Genomic DNA, 21,923 nt, shown 5'->3' on the forward strand with positions numbered 1-21,923 from the left:
TACTATTATGTATTAGAAAATAGACTCCCTCATGCAAAATGGCAAAATCAAGGTTTGTGTTTTGGAATATATATAATATTTGTAATATTTTCAAGCTGTGGATAGTTGCTTTTGTTGGACTCCCATGTCCTCGGATCTCCTAGCCACCATGGCCATGCTGGCTGAGAGATTCTGAGACAGTCCAAAAGAAGGATAGTTTTAAAAACTGGGCAAACTTGTAGTTTTTAAACAGAAGCAAAGTCTGTTGGTGCATGTCACTCTTAGAACTAGGTATTGTATAAATGAACTTGCAAGCATAACTGTTTGTGTGCCTTTTGGCTAGACATAGTGGGGAACAGGAACCTACTTCAGGTTCTTTTTTAAAACAGCATTTGACCTGTGGTGGGGTGGAGTTTGGGGATCGGTTTGTCGTAGGAGCAAGTGTCTGGTTGAAACAGTGCGTACTTGTGGTGGGTTTCTTGCAGCAAGGAAAGGAAGTGTTGTCGGTTATAGTGACTTGGCATTTCCTGGACTGGTGTTCTCTTTTACACAAGAAACATTGCTTTCTGAAAGTCATTTTCTTGTTGGGTTGCTTTCTCTTGAGTTTTCACAACTCTCTCCCCCCGGTTGATGTGGACTATTCCTAACCCAGGCCTCCTCAATTCTGAGCTTAGTCCTGAGCCTGTCGTCTGCATGGATGAGCTGCTCTTATTTCTGTAGCCCTCCTGCGCAGGTTGATGATGGAGTGCTTGGGTAGTTCTTCGAAGTTTTGCACCTTGCCCTGCCAGGTAATCCTTTGCAAAATTACCTTTATGCATAACATCTGCTGAAAGAACCAGATAAGAAGTCTGCTCTTCTCACTCTTGGTGTGGGGTTTAGCTCTGCTGGGATGTGAACCTCTGGGCAAGCAGGGAGTGTTGCTGTCTTGAGGTGTTGTCACAAGACAGAAGCATAGAAACGCACCAAGGAAATAAGCTTTCTATGCCTTGGATGCCTTTAATGAATGTTTGCCTTGCCTTTCTGCACTAATGTGGAGTAGTTGTTTGTATGCTGGATTAGGACTCTGGGAAACAAGGGTTTCATTCCCTACTCAGCCATGGAAACCTACTGAGTCTGGGAAGGTCTGGAAACCACCAAACCCTCTGAGGAGCAACTTAAGGACCTGGGTATATTTAGCTTGGGGAAGAGAAGTGTAAGAGGTGACATGACAGCCATGTTTAAACATTTGAAGGGATGTCAGACTGGGGATGGAGCAAGCTTGGTTTCTGCTGCTTCAGAGACGAGGTCATGGAGCAATGGATTCAAGCTGCAGGAAAAGAAATACCAGCTCAACATTAGGAAGAACTTCCTGACAGTAAGGGCTTTTGACAGTGGAAGATGCTGCCTTGGAGAGTGATGGAGTCTTCTCCTTTGGAGGTTTTTAAACAGAGGCTGGGTGGCCATCTGTGGCAGGGAGGGCTTTGATGGTGTCTTCCTGCATGGCAGAATGGGGTTGGACTGGATTGCCTTTGGGTGCCCCTTCCAACTCCAGTAGTCTAGAATTCAGTGAGTGACCTTGGGCAAATCACCGTCTCTTGACCTAAGAGGAAGGTAATGCTAAACCTCCTATGAATAAATCTGATGAGCCTGCTTGGTGTAGTGGAGTTGAGTGCTGGACGCTGGAACCAGAGTTCAAATCCTTGCTCAGCCATGGAAACCCACTGGGTGGCCTTGGACTCACACTTTTGCTGAGTCTAAGCGAAAGGCAATGCTAAACCTCCTTTCAAAAATCCAGGCCGAGAAAATTCTCCCAACAGGATCACCCAAGATTCCATTGGATCAAGTTGAGTTGAAGGCATATCGCAACAATAATTTCTGGGCCATATATACTAAATGGTCAGATGTTTGAAAAGTTCTGTTTTTGAGGGTGGGCACTCCATCCCCCAATATCTTCCCAGTCAGGATGGCTTCTGGCTATGTTCACTGAAAGATTCTGGGAACTGTAGTAAAAAAAATAATGTTTCCAAGTCCAGGGAGAACCATCACCTCTTCAGCTCCATAGGTCTGCTCTGTTTAGGGCATTGTATTAACCAAGTGGCGTGGTTGCCACGCTGCAGATTTAACCTATGTAGAATGTACTTTGCACATGTTTAGAGATATACAGCTCAGATGTTCATTTCACTATTAAGCCCAGACTCAGGTTAACGGTTTGACATCCTTCCTTCTATGAACCTGTGGAGTCCTGGGATTTTCAGTCTGGTGGAGCACTAGAGCTCTCTGTCAGAGACGTCTAAGTACACCATAAAACTACAAATCCAGCATTGAAATGGATGGAGGCATGGCAGTTAGTGGTATCAAAGTGCTGTATCTGTATTGTATGAAAAAGACCCTAATATCTGGATGACCATTATTGGATGGAGAAATCTTACCAGGTTGAATCTTGGAGCTCCTTTCTCCTGGATATCTGTTGAATATCCTGGATGTACGAATACTTTGTTAAAACATTCTGCAAAACCCCTGGTTTATGTCGCCCCATGTAGTCAGCTCTGACTGGGAGCAAGTCCCCAGGCACCTTCCGCATGCAAATCTGCCCATGGCCCCTCATCCGTGTCAGTGTCTTGTTTGTGACGGGAAATCTCAATTGTGTTGCCCTGGTGGCAGTGAAAGCCTCTGAAAACGAAAGGGACTTGGTGCATGTTGACAAACATCATTCTAGCTGTTTGGATAATGGAGATTCTTGCATATTTGCCACTCGGTTTATGTCGGTGGCAAGGGAGTTGTTGGTTTGGCAGGGATTAAAACACAGAGCAAGCTGAGGTCTGCTGGAAGGACTGCATATGCTATGTGAGCCTGCATACATTTTAGGATCTTTAGGAGAAAGGCTTTTGGTTGGTGAGAAGCAGTGTGGCATAGTGGTTTGAGTATTCAATGATGACTCCAGTGACCAGGGTTCGATTCCCAGCTCAGCCATGGAATCTATTGGGTTGACTTTGGGCAAGTTTCACTCTCTCAGCCTCAGGGGAAGGCAATGGCTAACCTCTCCTGAACAAATTCTGCAAAGACAACCCCATGAGAGGCTCACCATAGGATCACTGTAAGTCAGAAACAACTTGAAGGCACATGACAAGCACCACCACTTTCTGTTGGTCTTACCATGCTCAGTGTCCCCTTGCCTTTTAAAATAAATCATATCCTTATCTCTTGTTTGGATTTTAGCTGTAAATAGCAAGGGAACCTGGCTCCGTGCTACTGCCCCGTTCCCTAGTGTTTGCCAACAAAAGATTAGCCTGGAGTGTTAACTCTTGTTTGTGGCAAGCGTGTTGGTCGAAGGTCACTGGCTGCAAAGCCACAGAATGGAGGACAGCATGCCATGCCCGAAAAATGCCGTGGGGAGGGAGGACCCACCAGGTCTTTCAGCACCAGCATCCATGATTCTGGGAAAACTTATTAGCTTGGATTTCCCAGAGAGCATATACAAACATAAAAAGATGTGTCTGCTTGCTCTTCTGCTGGGCTTAGCCAGGTAGAATTAACACTGTGTCAAAGCTTGGGCAAGTTATTGTTTTGAACTACAGTTCCCAGAGTCCAACTAGCTGTCCTTTGAAGCTGAATGATGGACCAAAAAGGACAAACGATTCTTGCTAATCTTTGAACTTCTGTGTCCAGAGATGATAAATGTTGGACTTCGCCCTGATGTGAGTTTCCTAGAGTACTCCAGGTGATTTAATCCAGCAAGGCATATAATTAGTGACGCATAGCAGCCCAAAGCAGGGAAGCCCCCAGTTCAAATGTCGCCTGTGCCATGGGTTTCACGAAATCACTTTAAAGAAAGCACCGCTATTGCCACCCTGCCATCTGCATCATAGGCTATAGTACAGCTGGCCCTCCATAGCCATGGATCCTTTATGCAAGCATCCACATCTTGAAAATATTTAATACATACAGTTGGCCCTCCACATTTGCAGCTTTGACTTTTGCGGCTTTAATTATTTGCAAACTCAAAAAGATTAATCAATTAGTAAGCAGATAAAATAAGAAATGATGTAAAGTGTTTTGTGTTTTGTGGGAGTTGCTGTTTTATGTTGATATTTATAGTACCATTTTTGTTGTGTTTTGTCTTCTCCTTTTTTTTTGTGTTGTTGGGTTTTTTTTTGTATGTTGAATTGAAATATAAAAATAATAATAAAAAAATTATTTGCAATTTTGATAAATGTGTTCTCTCTAGTAATCTCTAGGTCCTCCACTCTGCCAGATGTTGACCATAGAGTTGTGCTGGAGAACCTAGAAGTGGGAACATGCCGCCATTCAATTAAATAGGACTCCAGCATATGCAAAATTTGCCTTACAAACAGATCCCCCACGTATGGCAAGGGTGGACTGTATGTTTAGCCTGGAGAAGAGACGGTGATAGCCCTGTTTAAGTATTTGAAGGGGTGTCACATTGCGGATGGAACAAGCTTGTTTTCTGCTGCTCCAGAGAATTGGATCCGGAAGAATGGATGGAGCTACAGAAAAAGTGATTCCACCTCAACATTAGGAGGAACTTCCTGACAGTAAGAGCTGTTTGACAGTGGAAGACAATCACTCGGAGACTGTGGTGGAGTCTCCTTCCTTGGAGGTCTTTAAACAGAGACTGAATGGCCATCAGTTGAGGATGCTTTGATTGTGAATTCCTGCATGGCAGGAGTTTGGATTGGATGGCCCTTGTGGTCTCTTCCAACTCTATGATTCTATGAAAACGGCATTAAATCTGTAGTGTAGATGCTGCCTTGAAGTTGTACTCAAAAAAGAAAGAAAGAAAGAAAGAAAATTTTGCCCAAACTCTGATTAGATACTCCTTTTCTGTTTGGGAATACACTTGTCCCTCCACATTCACTGGAGTTAGGGGCACAGGACTCCCGTGGATGTGGAAAAAAAACACAAATAACAAAAACACTATGTTTTTACCTGAGGGAACACCTCTCTAGGAACCTCTAGGTCCTCCAGTGCAACTCTGTGGTCAACATCTGCCAGACATTGACTGTAGAATTGCGCTGGAGGTTCTCTTTAGGAATCTCTAGGTCCTTCAGTTATGACTTTTGATTAACGCTGACCACAGAGTTGCGCTGGAGGATCTAGATATTCCTAGAGAGAATATATTTAAAAAATCAGTGAGTGATCAAATCTGCAAAAGTCAAAGCTGCAAATGTGGAGGGACGAGTGTACATTTTTGTCTGTTGAAGAGCTGAGTTCTCTCTATCTGTCTGTCTCTGTTGTGAGAAAATATGAGAAACAGGGTATATACTTGAAAAATGCTGCCTGTCTAACTGGCACACGATGGCTGCAGAAATCACATTTCTCCCCCACCATCAATTGCAGTCTCAAATGCTTTCCGAGGGAGCTAAGGATTTTAGAATAGCAGATATTGGACGACAATCTTATTGAGCACCAATTAGCATTTCCCTTCCGATAACTTCTTCTGCACTGTCTGACTCCTGATCAGACTGGAGAAGTATCAGAGGAAGAATGTTTCCTGGCTTCTCAGGGGCACCCAGTGAGCGGTTCACCAAATGACTGCAAGCCCTGCTGTGTTCAGTTCCCACTCACTGTCATCAGCACACCTGAAGCACACAATTCAAGCAGGGTCAGCATTTCCCAGTGCTAAATGTTTATCTAGAGGGGGGAAACGATATGGTTGGGAGAAAACGACCTCAACCTATATCCTACAACCTTGAAATGTGTTTTTGTTCTTTTTTAAAGCTGATATTCTTGGGATGCTGCAGCACCCAAATCCTGCTTGTCTGGAGGTTTTTTTTTTTTTTTGGGGGGGGTATTTTTGTAGTTAAGGAGAACTTCAGAAGGAGGTACAAAGTAAGGGAGGAAAATTATTGAAGTTTAGGACGCTGCATTAAGCCACCCCCAGAAGACCTTGGAGTGCTGTCCCTTGCTGAAAAAATCCCCCAAATATTTTGCCCACAAATGCCCTATTTTTGCCAGGTTTTTAGGGGAGCCCTGGTCATTTTTGTCTTCTTTTTGCCATGTTTTTAGAGGGAGCTCTGGTCATTTTTGCCTTGTATTTGCCATGTTTTTAGGGGGATCTGTGGTCATGTTAAGCCCAGAAAAGACCTTATGTTTAAACAACACAAAGTGAGCAGACGTCATCTTAAAAGGCTTCTCCTGAGCGTAAAATGTCTCAGGGGGACAGATTGTTGTTGTTATGTGCCTTCAAGCCTTTTCTAATTTATGACAACCTTAAGGCGAACCTATCTTGGGATAGGTTCCTATGGGATTTTCTATCAACAAGAAAAGAGGGAGACCATATTCCAGGTGGATAGACTCAACCAGAAAGCCACAGCCATGAATCTGAAAAAGCTGAGAAGGGTGGTTGAAGATAAAGGGACTCAGAAGTCTCTCATTCATAGGGCCGCCATGGGTCAGAGTCCGTTTAAGGATGATGAGCAACAACAGTAGAGGTGTCAGGACCAAGCATACCCAGCTAAGGTGACTTTTTGGCAAGTCGAAGGAGTCGGGGCCTGTAAGGCCAATGTGTTTCTAGGCTGCATCAATAGAAGTATAGTGTCTAGATCAAGGGAAGTAATAGTGCCACCCTATTCTGCTTTAGTCAGGCCCCACCTGGAATACTATGATCAGTTCTGAGCACCACAATTCAAAAAGGACATTGAGAAAGTGGAGCATCTCCAAAGGAGGGCAACCAAAATGGCAAAGGGTCTGGGGACCAAAAAAGCCATATGAGGAGAGACTTAGGAGTTTATCACACGAAGGAGATTGGGAGTTTATCCTGTGAATATCCTAGAAAAATCGCATAATTACGCATCACGATTTCACATGACGTCACACAAAACCCACCATTAAAATGGTCACAAAGAAGCATTAACACACATCTTTTTACTTTTGGGATTTCAGCGACAATGGATTTTCGATATCACTCTATTTGCCCAATTGCGTGTAATAATCATTTGCACAATTATTCACCATTTTCGCTTTACTTGCAGGATGCTTTAAATGCACTTTAATCTCTCTTTAATCCCAAAATTAGCCCCAGCGTGATAAACTCTTTAGGGCGCTGGGTATATTTAGCCTGGGGAAGAGATGGTTAAGAGGTGACATGATGGTCCTGTATAAGTATTTGAAGGAGGGTCATTGAGAATGGAGCTAGCTTGTTTTCTGCTGCTCCAGAGAATAGGACCTGGAACAATGGATGCAAGAGATTCCACCTCAACATTAGGAAGAGCATCCTGACAGTAAGAGCTCTTTGACAGTAGACACTCCTTCGGAGGGTGATGGAGTTTCCTTTGGAGGTCTTTAAACAGAGGCTGAATGGCCATCTGTTGGGGATGCTTTGATTGTGAGTTCCTGCATGGTACAAAGGGGTTGGACTGGATCAGGGCCCTTGGGGTCTTTTCCAACTCTAGGATTCTATGAAGGAGAAGAGAAAAGTGTTGCCTCCTCACCTGCGCTCATCTGGTGTTCATGTGTTACCTTTTGATGCTATCCCCTTTCCTGAACACCTAAAGGAAAGGGGAAGCCTGAAATAGCCTGCTATCTAACAATTGTCATTGTCACCATAGGAATCCCAGGGAGGAGGGGAGAGCATGGCATTCCACTTAGGAGAGCTTTTTCAAAGGTTAGTCAAGCATGCTTCCTGTCAAAGAAGCTGCCAGCCGAGGTGCCCTTTGATTCAAGGGATTCAAGGCTGGCTGTCTCTCTGTCAGCTTCTTTGAAAGAAAGCATGCTTTGTTTGCAGTTGCATCCCTTCAAGCCCATCCTGACTTACTGCCACCATAGAGCAAATCTATCACAGGGTTTTCTTGGCAATGTTTGTTCAGAGGGGGCTTGCTTTTGCCTTTCTCTGAGGCTGAGAGAGTGGGGCTTGCCCAAGCCCATGCAGTGGGTTTCCACGGCTGAGTGGGGATTTGAACCCTGGTCTCCCAGAGTCCTAGTCCAGCGGTCAAAGCACTGGACCACATTGGCTCGCTATAAGATGTTGAGTGCACCTGTACGCTTCCTGCAAGAGGATTCTTGATTTGAACCCTGATCTCTTAAGTGTCCTAGTCCAACACTCAAACCATTGGGCCACGCTTGCTCTCAGAAAGCATGCTAGTGTCCTACATTTCGATGCTGATTTGGAACAGGGAGATTCCTTTGTACAGTAATCCTGTGTCCAAAACACAATGCAGAAATAATCCAGTTTGAGACCGCTTTAACTGCCCTGGCTCAATTCTGGGAATTGTAGTTTGTTGTGGCACTAGAGCTTTCTGATGGAGAAGGCTATATGTCTCTCAGAACTACAATTCCCAGGATCCCCTGGCACTAAGCGAGGCAAGTTAAAGCAGTCTCAAACTGGATTATTTCTGCAGTGTGTTTTGGACCATGGAAACTCAGATTACTAGACCATTTAGCAGGCTAATGAGGAAAACACCCTCTCAGCCTATTAAGTTTTTTATACACGGTCTCTGGATATTTAACCCTCCCAAAGTACTTCATAAAATGTGATTTATTAAATACTGTAATGTGTAGTATAGCTCAAATAAAACATAATTGAAAGCAGCATTTCTGAATAGGTGAAGTATCCCAAAAGGTGCCTGGGAAAGGATTTGCTTGACCTGTCAGGAAAGAAATAAAGCCATTATCCCTATGGAAGGGAGGGCTGCTGCTTTGGTCTCATTGCAGAAAAGACCTTGTTTAGCCAGGGGAAGATCCTAGAGCAGGTCAAGCCTGAATTCCCATCCTGAAGATGGAGAAAGGTTGTTTTCTGCAGCTCCAGAGACTAGGATACAGAACAATGAATTCAAACTACAAGAAAAGAGATTCTGCCTAAATATTAGGAAGATTTTCCTGACAGTAAGAGCTGTTCAGCAATGAGAGGATGATGGTGTCCCTTAGAGATTTGTACACAGAAGCTGGATGGCCACCCATCAGGAGTACTTCCATGGTGCCTTCCTGCATGGCAGAAGAGGGTTGAGTTGGATGGCTCTTGGAGTCTCTTCCAACTCTGTGATTCTCCCTAGAAGCCAAGATAGCTCAACCGAGGCTGTCATACTTTGGACACATGATGAGAAGACATGACTCATTAGAAAAGGCAGTAATGCTTGGTAAAGTAAAGGGCAGGAGCAAAAGAAGGAGACCACATTCCAGATGCATAGACTCCAATAAGGGAGTCACAGCTGCCCTGAGTCTGCTAGACCTGAGCAGGGCTGTTGAGGATAGAGTGACTTGGAGGTCTTTTCTTCATAGGGTTGCCATACAATTAACAACAAAAGCCCATAAAGTCTTCCAGGAGGAGTGTAACATATGGGTTGGTTCATTGGGTTGTAACCAGCATCACTAGTGTTTAGATTATGAACGTCTTGATTCAGCAACATCTGGAAGGCAAGGTCTTCCCCATCCCTGTCTTGCTGCATATTCCTAGGACCAGGCTGTCGAAGGCCTAAAAGGTCAAAGACGGCAGCTTGTGTCTAAAACATGGATGTAAACTTTTATTTTGCGCCTGCACATGAGAATGTAATTTTTTTAAAAAAATGTTATTCCTTTTGGGTGAGATTATAGGGTTTCTATTTTAGGTTTTCCATACTTTAGGGCTTTGGAGGAGGCAAAAAACCAAACCAAACAGAACCTGGAAAAAAGTGCAGCATTTGTTTTTGCTGGTGAGGAAAAATAAATAAATAAAAATATATCACAGCAGTTGACAATTTTTGCAAAATTATAATCTGCTTTTCTCATCAAGGATGAGAGAATTTGCTGATGTTCTTTCCATCCTTGCTCTAGAAACTGAGCCAAAGAGGCTGCTGCGGGATTAGCACTTCCATGTTCCAGACAGTGTTCACCGACCAGTTCTCTGATATCATGTGCTTCTGACCCAGTTGAAATTCCCTGACACTCAGTAAAAGCTGCCCCATGTAGAATCCATCACTCCGATTTAATTTGGAAGCAGTTAGGGCATGGATCACACCAAGAAAGGATGCAGTTGCAGAGCAAACTAAATGGTAAAAAGTGCTCTTGGCTCCCATTATCAAGTCAGTTTCGAGGGGCAAAGCTTCATGTAAGAGCAAAAATAGCACTATGTGCTTGATTCCTTAGAAAGTATTCCCATCCAGCACTGGAGAAATAACTTGATTTGGCACATCCACACTGGAGAAATAACTTGGTTTGGCACCGCTTTGACAGCCCTGGCTGAAGGCTATGGAATTCTGGAAGTTGGAGTTTGTTGTGGGACCCAATAAAATAAAATCCTACAAAAAATTCATGGGGTCTCAAGTCGACAGGCGACCTGAAGAGAGACAGACAGACTTAAAGATATATTCTTGGGCATCACTTCTATATGAGAGAACTTGGCACCAGAGGCTGAATGGGAATAGGTTCCTACACTACAAGAGCAGTTCAACATGATTTAGCAAACTGGTCAAAAGTACCAATACACATATGGTCTTATGGTTTTCATTTTGATGGCCAAAACATATACTCCTATGCTTCTTGAGCATATTGGGGGTAGCTGGTGAGGCACATTTATCCTCTTTTATGTGTGTTTTGCTGTTTACACAGGCTCAGTAAGAGATTGTGGAGGGAGCTTCTGTCCATCCTTTTGTAGATCGGTAAAATGAGTGCCCAGCATGTTGGGGGCAATTGGTTTACGCATTGTGAACTGCTTACGGAATGCTTTGTTCACTATGAAGCAGTATAGAAATGTATTTGCTATTGCTACTGCTAGTAACTTTGCCTGTTTTAGGAGAGCACACACTGCTGCAATTGGATTCTAGATCAGCTACTTAACTATTTAGCTACTTAGACTGCATTAGCACTGCAGAATTAATGCAGTTTGACACTGCTTTAACTGCCCTGGCTCACTGCTATGGAATCCTGGGATTTGTAGTTTTGTGATATATTTAGCCTTCTCTCTCAGAGAGTTCTAGTGCCCCAACAAACTACAAATCCCAGAATTCCATAGCATTGAACCATGGAAGTTAAAGCAGTGTCAAACTGCATTAATTCTGCAGTGCAGATGCAGCCAAGTCTAGAGGCATTCAAGATACCTGTACTGCCTGAAGCCCTGTTGCTCTAATAGCAAATGGTTGTAAAGGGTTAAAGAGAAGCCTTGGTTGGCAAGCATTTTCCAAGATTAATGCATACTGCTCAGGGATCCCTTGTGGATGAAGGATGGTTGTTGGATTTGAAAAAGAAATATAACCATAAACAGAGTTCTAGGAGAGTACCTTTGACGGAGTAGCGAGTTGCAAGTTTTCTGGAAGCTGTAATAAAGCTGGACTGTATTAAAGGTTTTGTGTATGTGTAATAGAATGCCTTCAGGAGCTGTCCTAACTGACAGTGTGTAATAGCCGCAATTCCTTCTGCAAGACTGATTGGACGATTCTGTTCCGAATTTGACTCTTCCTTGAAGTTTGGAGAAATTTATGTTGGGACGATGACCGAAATTTTGCAAGGCAGAATATCCACCTGAGTTGTGCAAGCCCTCTTTTCAAAGAGGAAGGAAAAAACTATTAACAGGTTGATTTGTTGAGCAGGTATAGTCAAGGGTAAACTGAAATGGCGGCGACAACTATAGAAATGGAGGTGACAATTAGAATTAGGGTTCTAGTGAATATTCAGAGGTTTCAACTTTGCAGTGAAAATGTGGAATTTTGTTAGACTGGATCCATCTCCGTCTCTCCAAATGCTCACTCAAAAGGACCAATATCCATGTTGCATATACACATAATTTGGGATAAAATTTCCTGTTGTATGTTCTGCAGCCACCACTGCCTTCCTTCCCCAGTTGCAGCCATGGCTGATGTGACACACTTGGAGATCTAATGCAGTATAGCAAAATACGGATGAAAGGGACTACGCTCTCTAATCACTACTTTATCTGCTCTTTTCCAGAAAGACTTGGCATACCTACAGCAATGGCTGGAAGCGTTTGTCACCAATTTTGAGAAGATCATCACTGTGCATTCACTGGAACCAAGAAGGTAAATGTTTCTCCTGCGTGGCTGGCAGTGGGCGCATCAAATGGACGCATGGGAGCTTAGGGAATGGAAGTAGCTTTCTGACACCTGAGTATGAGATGAGAGGCTTAGGAAATGAATGGAAACGGTCTGATTTCTGTTCTTGTGTGGAATAGCATATAGAGCGTATATCTTTTCTATTGCTCGCCATCTAAAGCACCAAAGTAATACAGGTCAACTCTCCCTTATCCAGAATTCTAATATCTGAAACACCCCAAAACCAAAACCTTTTTTATGTGTGGCCAAGATAGTAATATCTTTGCTTTTTGATGGCTCGATATACACAAACTTTGTTGCATGCACAAAATTATTAAAAGTACCATATAAAATTGCCTCCAGGCTACATGTATAAGGCGTATGTGAAACGTAAATGAATTTCTGTTTAGGCTTGGGTCCCATCTCCACAATATCTCATGATAACCATACCTGCAAACACAGGAAATCTGTAATCCAAAACACTTCTGGTCCCAAGAATTTTGGACAAGGGAGACTCAATGTGTAAATAATAAAGATACCCATAATGTGCTACTTTTGTGTGAAAATGTTACTAAGATTATTAAATTGTGTACCTCACATATAGACCAGAGGCTATACTTTTCCCATTCCTATTCTAGAAGAACAGAACAGTTTCTGGCTTCCTGCTAAAAGCAGTCCTTCTCATGTCTTAAAACCACTTCTCCAAAACACAACAACCACAATGCAGTCTTCAAGTGAAAGACCTCCAAATTCCAAAACGTTTCTGCCTTGGCGGTTAACTCTGCTTCTGTAATGGGGTGGGAATCGTACAGTTTTCCAGATGTTGCCAAACCACAACTCCCACCAGCCCCAGCCACCGTACCCAGTGGCAACGGATGTTGGGATCTGTAGTCCAAGCAACACCTGGTGGGCCACATTATTTCCACTCCTTATTCTATGAAATAAATGGGGCTTTACAAAGTCATCTGCTGTGGCTGCAATCATGGGCTTTGTGTCTAGTTTTAAAGTGTGTGGTTTTTAAGTGCTTTTATCTTTTTTTCGGTGTATTCTATTTTTAAACAAATGATCCGTTTTAATATTGGAATAATTTAATTCCATTTTAATTGTCACTTTGGTTATGTTTTTAATTGTACTATGCTTTTTGACTGTAAGCCACTTTGGGTCCCAAATTTGGCAGAAAAGCAGGATATAAAGTATTATTATTATTATTATTATTATTATTAACTCTGTGGCAGAGCTTGGCAAAGTTACTTTTTAGTCTACAGCTTCCAGCATTACTCTTCTAAGAGTAGCAGTAATAAAAAGTCATTTTCCCATGCTCAACTCTTTAACACTTTAAAAGTCATTGCATGCCTAGCACATTTCTCCTAATATTATGTTACTTGACATTGGGTTAATTAAAAGACAAACCTTCCCACCCACATGGAGCATCTGTCTGGGGTACCTTCTCCAGTAAACTGGTATCAAAACACAGCCAGGGAAACAGCGTTTGTGTCTTGATGCCATGTATATCATCAGCGTGAAGTCAAAGGCTCTCATGGAGGGCATCCATCGTTTTTTGTGGGTTTTTCAGGCTATGTGACCATGTTCTAGAAGAGTTTGTTTCTGACCATTCGCCAGCATCTGTGGCTGGCATCTACAGAGAATGCTTGCCTGGAAAGGAGTTGGGTATGTATATACTGTGTGACCCTGGGAAGGCAGGAGTATATACATACCCAACTACTTTCCAGGAAAGCATTCTCTGAAGATGCCAGCCAGAGATGCTGGTGAAATGTCAGAAACAAACTCTTCTAGAACATGGCCACATGGCCTGAAAAACCCACAAAAATTATGTATGATCAACATTTGGGAAGGTCTGCTGTTTGCCCAATAAGTGGACTGGCCTAGTAACAAAATGCCACTGAACTTGCAAACAAGCACGACTGTGGTTCCTACATGCCCTTTTTGCATGGAGAGGTATGCTTGGTGGCATGGGTCACTTGGGAACCATCAAAGCGCCACTTGCAAAAACCCCTTGCCCTCAGGCTTCCCCCCTGAACCATCTCTTCTTCCCTTTCCCTCTTTTCTTTAGCTCTCTCTCTTTCTCTCTTCCCTCACTCTCTTCTCCCCCTCTTGTTCTCTTCTTGCAGTTAGCACAGAATAGGCATTGATTTCCACACTCCCATGTTACTAAACAGGAGCGCTTGATGCAATAACTGCCCAGCAAGATCCATCTGTGGTAGAGTTTCTTGCCTCTTCTCTTCCTGCATCTCCATGTACAGATGCAAGAGACACAAATGTACTTCTCTGGGCACCTCCAGACTGATTAAAAAGATCAGAAACTCAGCTGATTTTGAGCCTGTTGTTTCCAATTTTATTTTAGAGGACCTCTCTCTCTATATATATATATAGCCGCCTTCCTCCCAGAAACAGACCCAAAGTAGTTAATGGATGAAGTCAGTTAAAAACTTTGTAAAAGAAATTAATAGGTATGCTTGAACGAGATAAACCTACTAGTAGCTTAAACAACAAACCCATACAAATTGTGGAAGAAGAATGGCTACCAATGCTTAAGTGCAGGAATAAGAAATGGATAAGATTTAAATGACAAAGGTTTATACAAACCGGACGAATGTGGGAAGTCAATTGTAAATATATAGATTTGTAAAACAAATTTGATGACTATTTTGTATGTTATCATTTTGTATATTACAACAATCCAGGTTGACACCACTTTAAAGTGCCATGGCTCAATGCTATTAGATTATTGGAATGGTAGTTTATTGTGGCCCCAGAGATCTCTGACAGAGAAGGCAAAATGTCTCACAAAACTACAATTCCCAGAATTGCATAGCACTGAGCCATGGAAGTTAAAGGGGTGTCAAAGCAGCCCAGGTCAGTTTATTTTAACCCAGTATAAAATTGGAACTTTCGTTATATGTCTCTAGGTTTTACCTTCCACTTGTCCAAGGGTCATATCAAAATCCATAATTTTGGCCCTAAAACCTACCCTCGACTTATACACAAGGTCGACTTATAGTTGAGTACATATGGTATATAACTTCTTTATTCCCCCTGCCCAGGCCAGAAGACTCTGTCTCCGAGATCCCTCTGCTCCCCCGCGATGTGCTCCATGTCCTCACCCAGCAGCTGACGTACTGCGTATCCCAGATCTCTCATCAAGAGGTGGCTGAGGCAGGCCTCAACCAGACCCTCTTGCTTGTCAAGTTCTTCATCATCATTTGCAGGTATGTGTCAGTTTTCTTGCTGTTGGTTTGCGTTTCAGTTTTGAGCCTGGCTCAGAGAAAACTTCATCTTTGGGTTCCAAAATATGCACGCTTTTGGATTGTTTAGAACTCTTGATCAGACTACATAGTAGCCAAAAAGACCCCACAAAAAAATCCTGCAACTCCCCCAAAATGACAGAAGCAAAAATTAGAGGATGTGGAGGAAACAACAAGAATTTTATAAAGAAAATTGTTTGATGTTGTGAACATTACAGAGATTATCACATGGGGTTAAGAAACAGGAGAAAAACGTAATGCTCCCATCATGATCGCGCAATTGCATGATGATTTTCATACGACGTCACGCTCATACAGTGCTTCTTCTGTCAATAATGTGGAAACCCCATGAATGGTTTGCCCATAGCACTTCAGTTATGCTATTGCGAAGGTGCAGAAGCCAGTAAAGTTCCATTTGCACTATCTTGGAGGAATCCGGGACCTTTTCCCAGATTGCATTTTGGTACAGGCAATTTGTTCTCATTGCTAGGTTTGTTTTTGGAGTGGATTTCTTGCTTATTTCGAGGTGAAGAGCACAATTTTGCTTCAACTGGATAAAAATAATTTTGTGAAATATATACATTTTATTTTGTTGTGTTCGGGATGGTACCATGATTTTCAGACATGCGCAGTAATTCCGAAATAGAGCATGTGTGAAATGTGCAATAATGATATGCTAACAATACACGAATGGGTGTGTGTGGAACGCAGTTTCATTTCTCTTTCATTTTTATAGTGTCATTATCGCACGATTGCCCGACTGTGTGAAAATATCGATTGCTACAATGCTCTTCCAGTAGTGCGATTGTTGTGGAATTGGCCCTAGTCTGATAATCTCCCTCATCTGCAGGTGTTTTTATACCAGGGATGGAGATTGTACAGTGTGTGTGTGTGTGTGTGTGTGAAACACACAAGTAAAATAAAGTGGCTTCCAGCCACTTTGACAGCAGGGCATTTAGACACTGCATGCCGTGAAAGTGGGTGGAAACTGCAACAAAGCTATGCTCAGGTAAAATCTGGAGCAAGAAGAAGCCAGGATATTCCAGTTTAGCACGGAAAATGTGCATCCTTCATGGCTGCATGTCAATGGTCCAGCATCAGTGCAGGGATCTGGTAAAGCAAAACAGTGAAAGTGCGACAAATCCAGTGGATGTCATTACAATGTATAAAAACCAGACAGTCCAACAAGGGGGCATGGGATGAAGAGGGTTGAAGGGGACATGTGTGGGGGCTTCCATGATGGTGCTTTGCCAATGTATCACTCAGTGCACTCATGCCCTAAATCACCGATGGATCGCACATGCAATGGTGTGGCTGATCAAAGGTGCGCCCATCCAATGGATGGCATATGGGTAGGACATTGGAGGTACTTAATAATAATAATAATAATAATAATAATAATAATAATAATAATTTTTATTTATATATCCCGCCTCTCCCTACGGATCGAGGCAAGAGAACATATATAAAGTTACACATAGTTAAAATACATTCTCATTATACAAAGCAAAATTTAAAAACACATTAAAATACCTGTACATGTGCAATATCAAAATCTGATTCCTCATCAAGTTCCGAGTGAGGTATCATCTTAAGCTGTTAAAGCAGGTCTGAGGAGTAGGCTCGCCGGAAGAGATCTGGAGGTTGCAGGTGATGTGTTTGTGTGACAGTGCACGTGCATGGTGGGGAGGTGACAAATAAATTAACACGACAGCGTGGCTTGATGCTATGCCATGTGGACTCCCCGTGGGTGTTCAGTCCACTTTGGGAACGGGTGGTGTGGACAGCGGGGTTTTGACCTGCATTCGGAAAATGCAGGACTGAGCACTTTTTCCTGAGCGAAGAAGGGATAGGTGTGAAGAGAGCAGTTTTCTGCTTAGGGCTGTTTGCTGTGATGTTAGTTAGTGGTCTCTGGAGGCAAAAAAAGGTCATGGCTCATAGTCCTGAATAGATGCACATTCTGGAAAGCAGCTCTTGTTGATGTGGTGGAGCCATGTGGGGAGGGAAGGCATGTAAACAATCTCTGCTCTCCTAATTCCTCAAGGAATTCCTCTTTTTCCCTTTCCTATAGACCTGTCTGGGTTATGATGAGAGGCTATTTTCTCTCTCTCCACACACACACACACACACACACACACACTCCTCTCCTTTATTGTTCTATGACTCTATCGAACTTGGCGGGCGTTGCTTTGCGCTGGGTCTCTGTGGCTTCTGTTTCCATGGGAACCAATCCACCACCATTTTGAGCACATCCATGACCTTAATCTCTTAAAAATACCCTTCTCCTGCTGCTCTTGCCCTAAGCCCTCTCCTGCTGAGTTAAAGAGCTGGATCTCTTTCCTGTTGTCCCAGGAGAAGAAGTGGAGGCCACAGTAGTGGTGTTAATTCTTTTGTTCAGTCTGCATGTACTATTTGTTGTCGTGTGTGCCTTCAAGTCGTTTCCAATTTAGGTCTAAGGCAAACTTGTCATTGTGTTTTCTTGGCAAGTTCCTTCAGAGGGGGTTTGCTGTTGCCATCCTCTGAGACTGAGAGAGTGTGACTTGCCCAAGGTCACCCAGTGAGTTCCATGACTGAGTGGGATTTGAATCCTAGCCTCCAGACTCCTCCTCCAATGCTCAAACCATTAACCACGCTGTTTGTCCTGCCTCTGCCCCAGAAATGTCAAGTGGTTGTCTCAGCCATGCTGGATAACTCATACCCTGCATCATTTCATGGATGACAACTGGGACATGTGGCCAAGCAACATCAGACTGTGGTCGAGATGACAAAAGCTATTAATGAGGATAAATAGATAATTTAGGAGGGGCTGCGGCAGCTTGCTTTTGCCTGATAAGATTGGGAAGGGCAAGACTGCCTTCTCTTCTCCTTTCCCCTGCCCTCAAGTTAATGGAGTGCAGACTACTTTTGCACTTTGAGCTCAGTTTGCAGCAATTGAAGTAAGTGGAAGATGAAGGAGAAAAGTGGGAGGAAGAAAGAGAAACCGGAACATTTTAACACAGCTGAAAAAGTGGGATGACAGAGGATTAATTGGGTCTCTTCCAAATCAGGGCAGTTGGATGGTATGGATGACTGTGGGCACAAAAGAAGCCCTCTTGGCTGAGTGTGGATTGTGGTCTTCCATCCTGGTTTTAATTCATAGCTGCTTACGCAGCTCTGCTACCATATGTAAAGGCTTAGAGCCAGACACAGGTGTACTGAATCCTTGAAATCTTCCCATGCAAGATCCAGTTATTGTTCCGATAATCCCCACTTTAGGCAGACTGAGCCTGAGAAGAAATGTTCCTATAAAACTCATGCATGACCAGGAATGTAAACCCAGTTCTGCCCTGTCGCGTCCCAGGCCAGCCATTTTTCTTTTCTGATGCCCAACATCAGGACCTTTCTAGATAGAGACTCATTAGAAAACATGGTTAACTTTTTTTCTTTTTACCATTAACGCAGCAGACTGAAATATGCAAGGGGAAGATTAGCATCGGCACAGTGTGCTTTATTTCCTAATTGTTTCGAGCTTGAAATTTGCTTTTAAGCGGGCACATTTTAATGCAGCTTGGCTTGTTTATTGCATTTTTAGTACATCGCCTTTCCTCCACTGCAGTACTTTGCTGCTTAAAAATTTCCTGTATATAATAATAATAATAATAATAATAATAATAATAATAAGTTGGATGATTTTATGTATCACTATTCCAACATCCTCCCCCAGCTTGTTTTGGGTCGTGGGTGTACCCAAAAGAGGGGCATTAGGGCCACCTGTGGCCATTGCTTTTCTACAGGCGGGCAGGAAAAATACATATCCATCCTGACATGGCCAGCTGGAACCAGTGCCTTTGACCCCTCACTTTAAAATGAGAAACCACAGAGCTTTCTCAATACAGCCAAGCGAAGCAATCACCAATGGCAGTGGTGGATAGGGGAGAGAATTTTAATTTGTTGGAGGCAGCAGGTTCATTGGGTTTGGATACGGGAGGTCTTTTCGTTGGAATCTTCCACTGAGGTCAAAACATCTTTCTCAACCGCTTGAAAGGGGAAACAGGATAAAGATGCTATGAACCAGCCTCCCCCCGCTTCTGGTCTGGGGAATGCCAGATGAATTAGGACTGTAGCACCCATCACCGGCATGTTGGCTGGGGGTGATGGGAGTTCCAGTCCAGACGCTTTTGGCAGGTGCCAGGTTGAGAAGCCTGTTTAGAATTTTATTTTAAAAAATGTATATTACAGGACTGGCATTAGTAATTTTTATCTTTTTAGTGGGAAATCATCTTGAGATAAGTTAGCTTTTTTTAAACCATGATTCATTCTCCAAGAAGAGTAAGATGGCTTTGTATAATGTCACATATGTTCATCAGAAATTATATATGAATGTGATATGAATTGATCCAGATTGACACGGCACCCTTTTTTAACTGCACAGCAGCTGAAAAAAACCAAGTCTCATTGACTGTGGCCTCAGTATATGGGAAGCATGGGCAACTCATAGCAACCTATACACCCAAAGGGTATAGCCAATGGTTGAGATGATGGGAGCTGCAGTCCAACAATATTTGGGTACCACAGGTTGACCACCCCTGGTGTGGGAGAAGACCATCCCTTTAGAGACCTAGATGTGCAGCTTTCTGGAGCTTTAGAGGAAAACGTCAACGCTTACTACTACTACTTTATCTGACAATTCAGTTCAAAAGGCTGGGGACAGAACTGTAGCATGTTGTTGTTGTTGTTGTTGTTGTTGCTGCTGCTGCTGCTGTTTGCCTTCAAGTTGTTTCCAATTTATGGAGACCCTAAAGTGAACCTATCATGTAGCATACCTTCAAATTACCCTGATTTGGCAGGGACAACCCCAATTAGTTATCTGCTGTCCCACTTTTCCAGCTGTCCTAAAATGTCCCAGTTTCTTTCTCCTTCTCCCATTTTCCTCCTTTACCTTCAGCTTACTTCAACTGCTGCAAACTGAATCCAAAGCTCAAAAGGTTGCCCTCAATTAACTCTAAAGGGGAGAGAGGAGAGGAGGAGAAGGAATCTTGACCTCCCTTCCCTGTAGGTTCAGGCAAAGGCAAACTGCTGCTGCCCCTCCTAGCTTGTGCATTCTTCTTCATTAATAAGTTTTGCCATCCTGACTGCACTCTGATATGGCTTGGCCACCCATGCCCCAGTTTTCATCTGTGAAATGTTGGCGGACATGCTGTAGTCCTTCTGCATGCCATGTCAGTGCTCTGTACTTGTTGATAACCGCCCTTGAGTCAACCCTGACTTCATGACTCCTTATCCTCCACCGCTCTGCTTAGGTCTTGCAGATTCATGTCCCCTGTCAGGGATTTCAAGGGTTAAAACACAGCACACAGGGAAATGCTTGATGTGTGTGTGTTTGGCCATGAGCATTCAGCAGAGTGGCAAGGTTGATCAACACAGCTGAAGCTCATTGGCTCAAGGACACTTCAGTGTCCAAGTGCACGTAGCCATGGATGATGAAACCATGTGTCTAGATTGCACAGGAGACACATGACTTGGTTACACACCTGAACTCACTGGGTTTGAGAGACCACATGGTCTGGAGACTATATAAACCCAGGGGTTGCAAGGGTGTGGTGTGGGTTTGAAGTAGGAGTTGGATTGATATGGTTTGGAGTTTTAGAGATCTAGTTTTGTATAATAGCACTGTGAATAAAGAGCACTTTGGGAGACGTAGTTTCTCTGGTGGTTTATGAGAAGAAGCTACAGCATCGGTTTGCTGTGTGTCCCCAGAGGTTCCTGCATTGCTGCAGTTCCTGGAAGACATCCAGTTGCTGTCATCCCAACTTGGACTTTGGAGCCACGCTTTGGCTTCTGGAAATTTACCAGCTCTGCTCCAAGGGTCTGATTTAACCCCAGGACTCGTTTGAGTTGCTGACAGTGGTTGTTGGACCCCAGCAGTTGCGCTGACATCCCCGACCTCTTTAATAGAGGCCATCCATCTAGCATGGGGCCTTCCTCACTTCTACAGCCCTCCACCTTTCCTAGCATTATTGTATTTTCCAGTGATCTGTGCCATTTCACGATGTGGTCAAACTTTGACACCTCAGTGTGATCATCTTGGCTGCCAGAGAGATTTATGCCTTGATTTGTTCTTGGACCCATTTGTTTGTCTTTGTGGACATCCATGGTATCCTTAGCACTCTTGTCCAGCACCACATCTTGAATAAATTGATTTTGTTCTTATCTTCTTTCTTGACTGCCCAGTTCTCACATCCATACATGGTAATAGGGAATACAGTGGCCTGGACAATTCTAACTTCTATGCTCAGTTGTATACCTTTACTCTTCATGATCTTTTCTAGTTCTTTCGTTGCTGGCCTTCCCATTCTTAGTCTTCTTCTGATTTCTTGACTGAAGTCTCTGTTCTGATTAGGGTTGCCATATCCCGCCCCCCCGGCGGGACAGCCCCGGTTTGGGCAGTGCTGTCCCGGTCCGGTTTGGCGCCCAAACCGGGACGGCCCCGCCCACCGCGGCCCCCGCGGCGGCTCCAAGGCCTTGCTGAGGCCTGGGAAGGCTCTCCGCGGTTGGAGCTCCAGCCGCGGAGACGCTCCCTCCCGGGCCCCAGCGAGGCCTTTGAGGCGCCTCCGCGGTCGGAGCTCCGGCCGCGGGGGCCTCCAAGGCCTCCGCGAGGCCAGGGAGGAGGAGGAGGCTGCTTCCCACCGCGACGATCGCCACGATGAGGAACAGCCTCCGCCTCTTTCCCAGCCTGGGAGCCGGCCTA

At 43.8% G+C, this 21,923-nt stretch overlaps 1 protein-coding gene across 2 annotated transcripts in view; it reads left to right on the forward strand.

Annotated features, from left to right (window-relative positions):
- Nucleotides 1-21,923, forward strand: part of NBEAL2 (neurobeachin like 2) — a 122,669-nt gene that overhangs the window by 10,860 nt on the left and 89,886 nt on the right. The window contains exons 1-3 of one of the 2 annotated variants that reach the window (XM_042472583.1): nucleotides 634-767; nucleotides 11,833-11,921; nucleotides 14,996-15,160. In XM_042472583.1, coding sequence (XP_042328517.1) covers nucleotides 717-767; nucleotides 11,833-11,921; nucleotides 14,996-15,160 — 305 coding nt within the window. In that variant the 5' untranslated portion in view covers nucleotides 634-716. Of the gene's footprint in view, nucleotides 1-633; nucleotides 768-11,832; nucleotides 11,922-14,995; nucleotides 15,161-21,923 lie in introns of those variants that run through there. The other variant, XM_042472582.1, reaches the window with a different exon arrangement.

This window comes from Sceloporus undulatus, chromosome 6, assembly GCF_019175285.1.
Source record: "Sceloporus undulatus isolate JIND9_A2432 ecotype Alabama chromosome 6, SceUnd_v1.1, whole genome shotgun sequence".
Classification (NCBI taxonomy): domain Eukaryota; kingdom Metazoa; phylum Chordata; class Lepidosauria; order Squamata; family Phrynosomatidae; genus Sceloporus; species Sceloporus undulatus.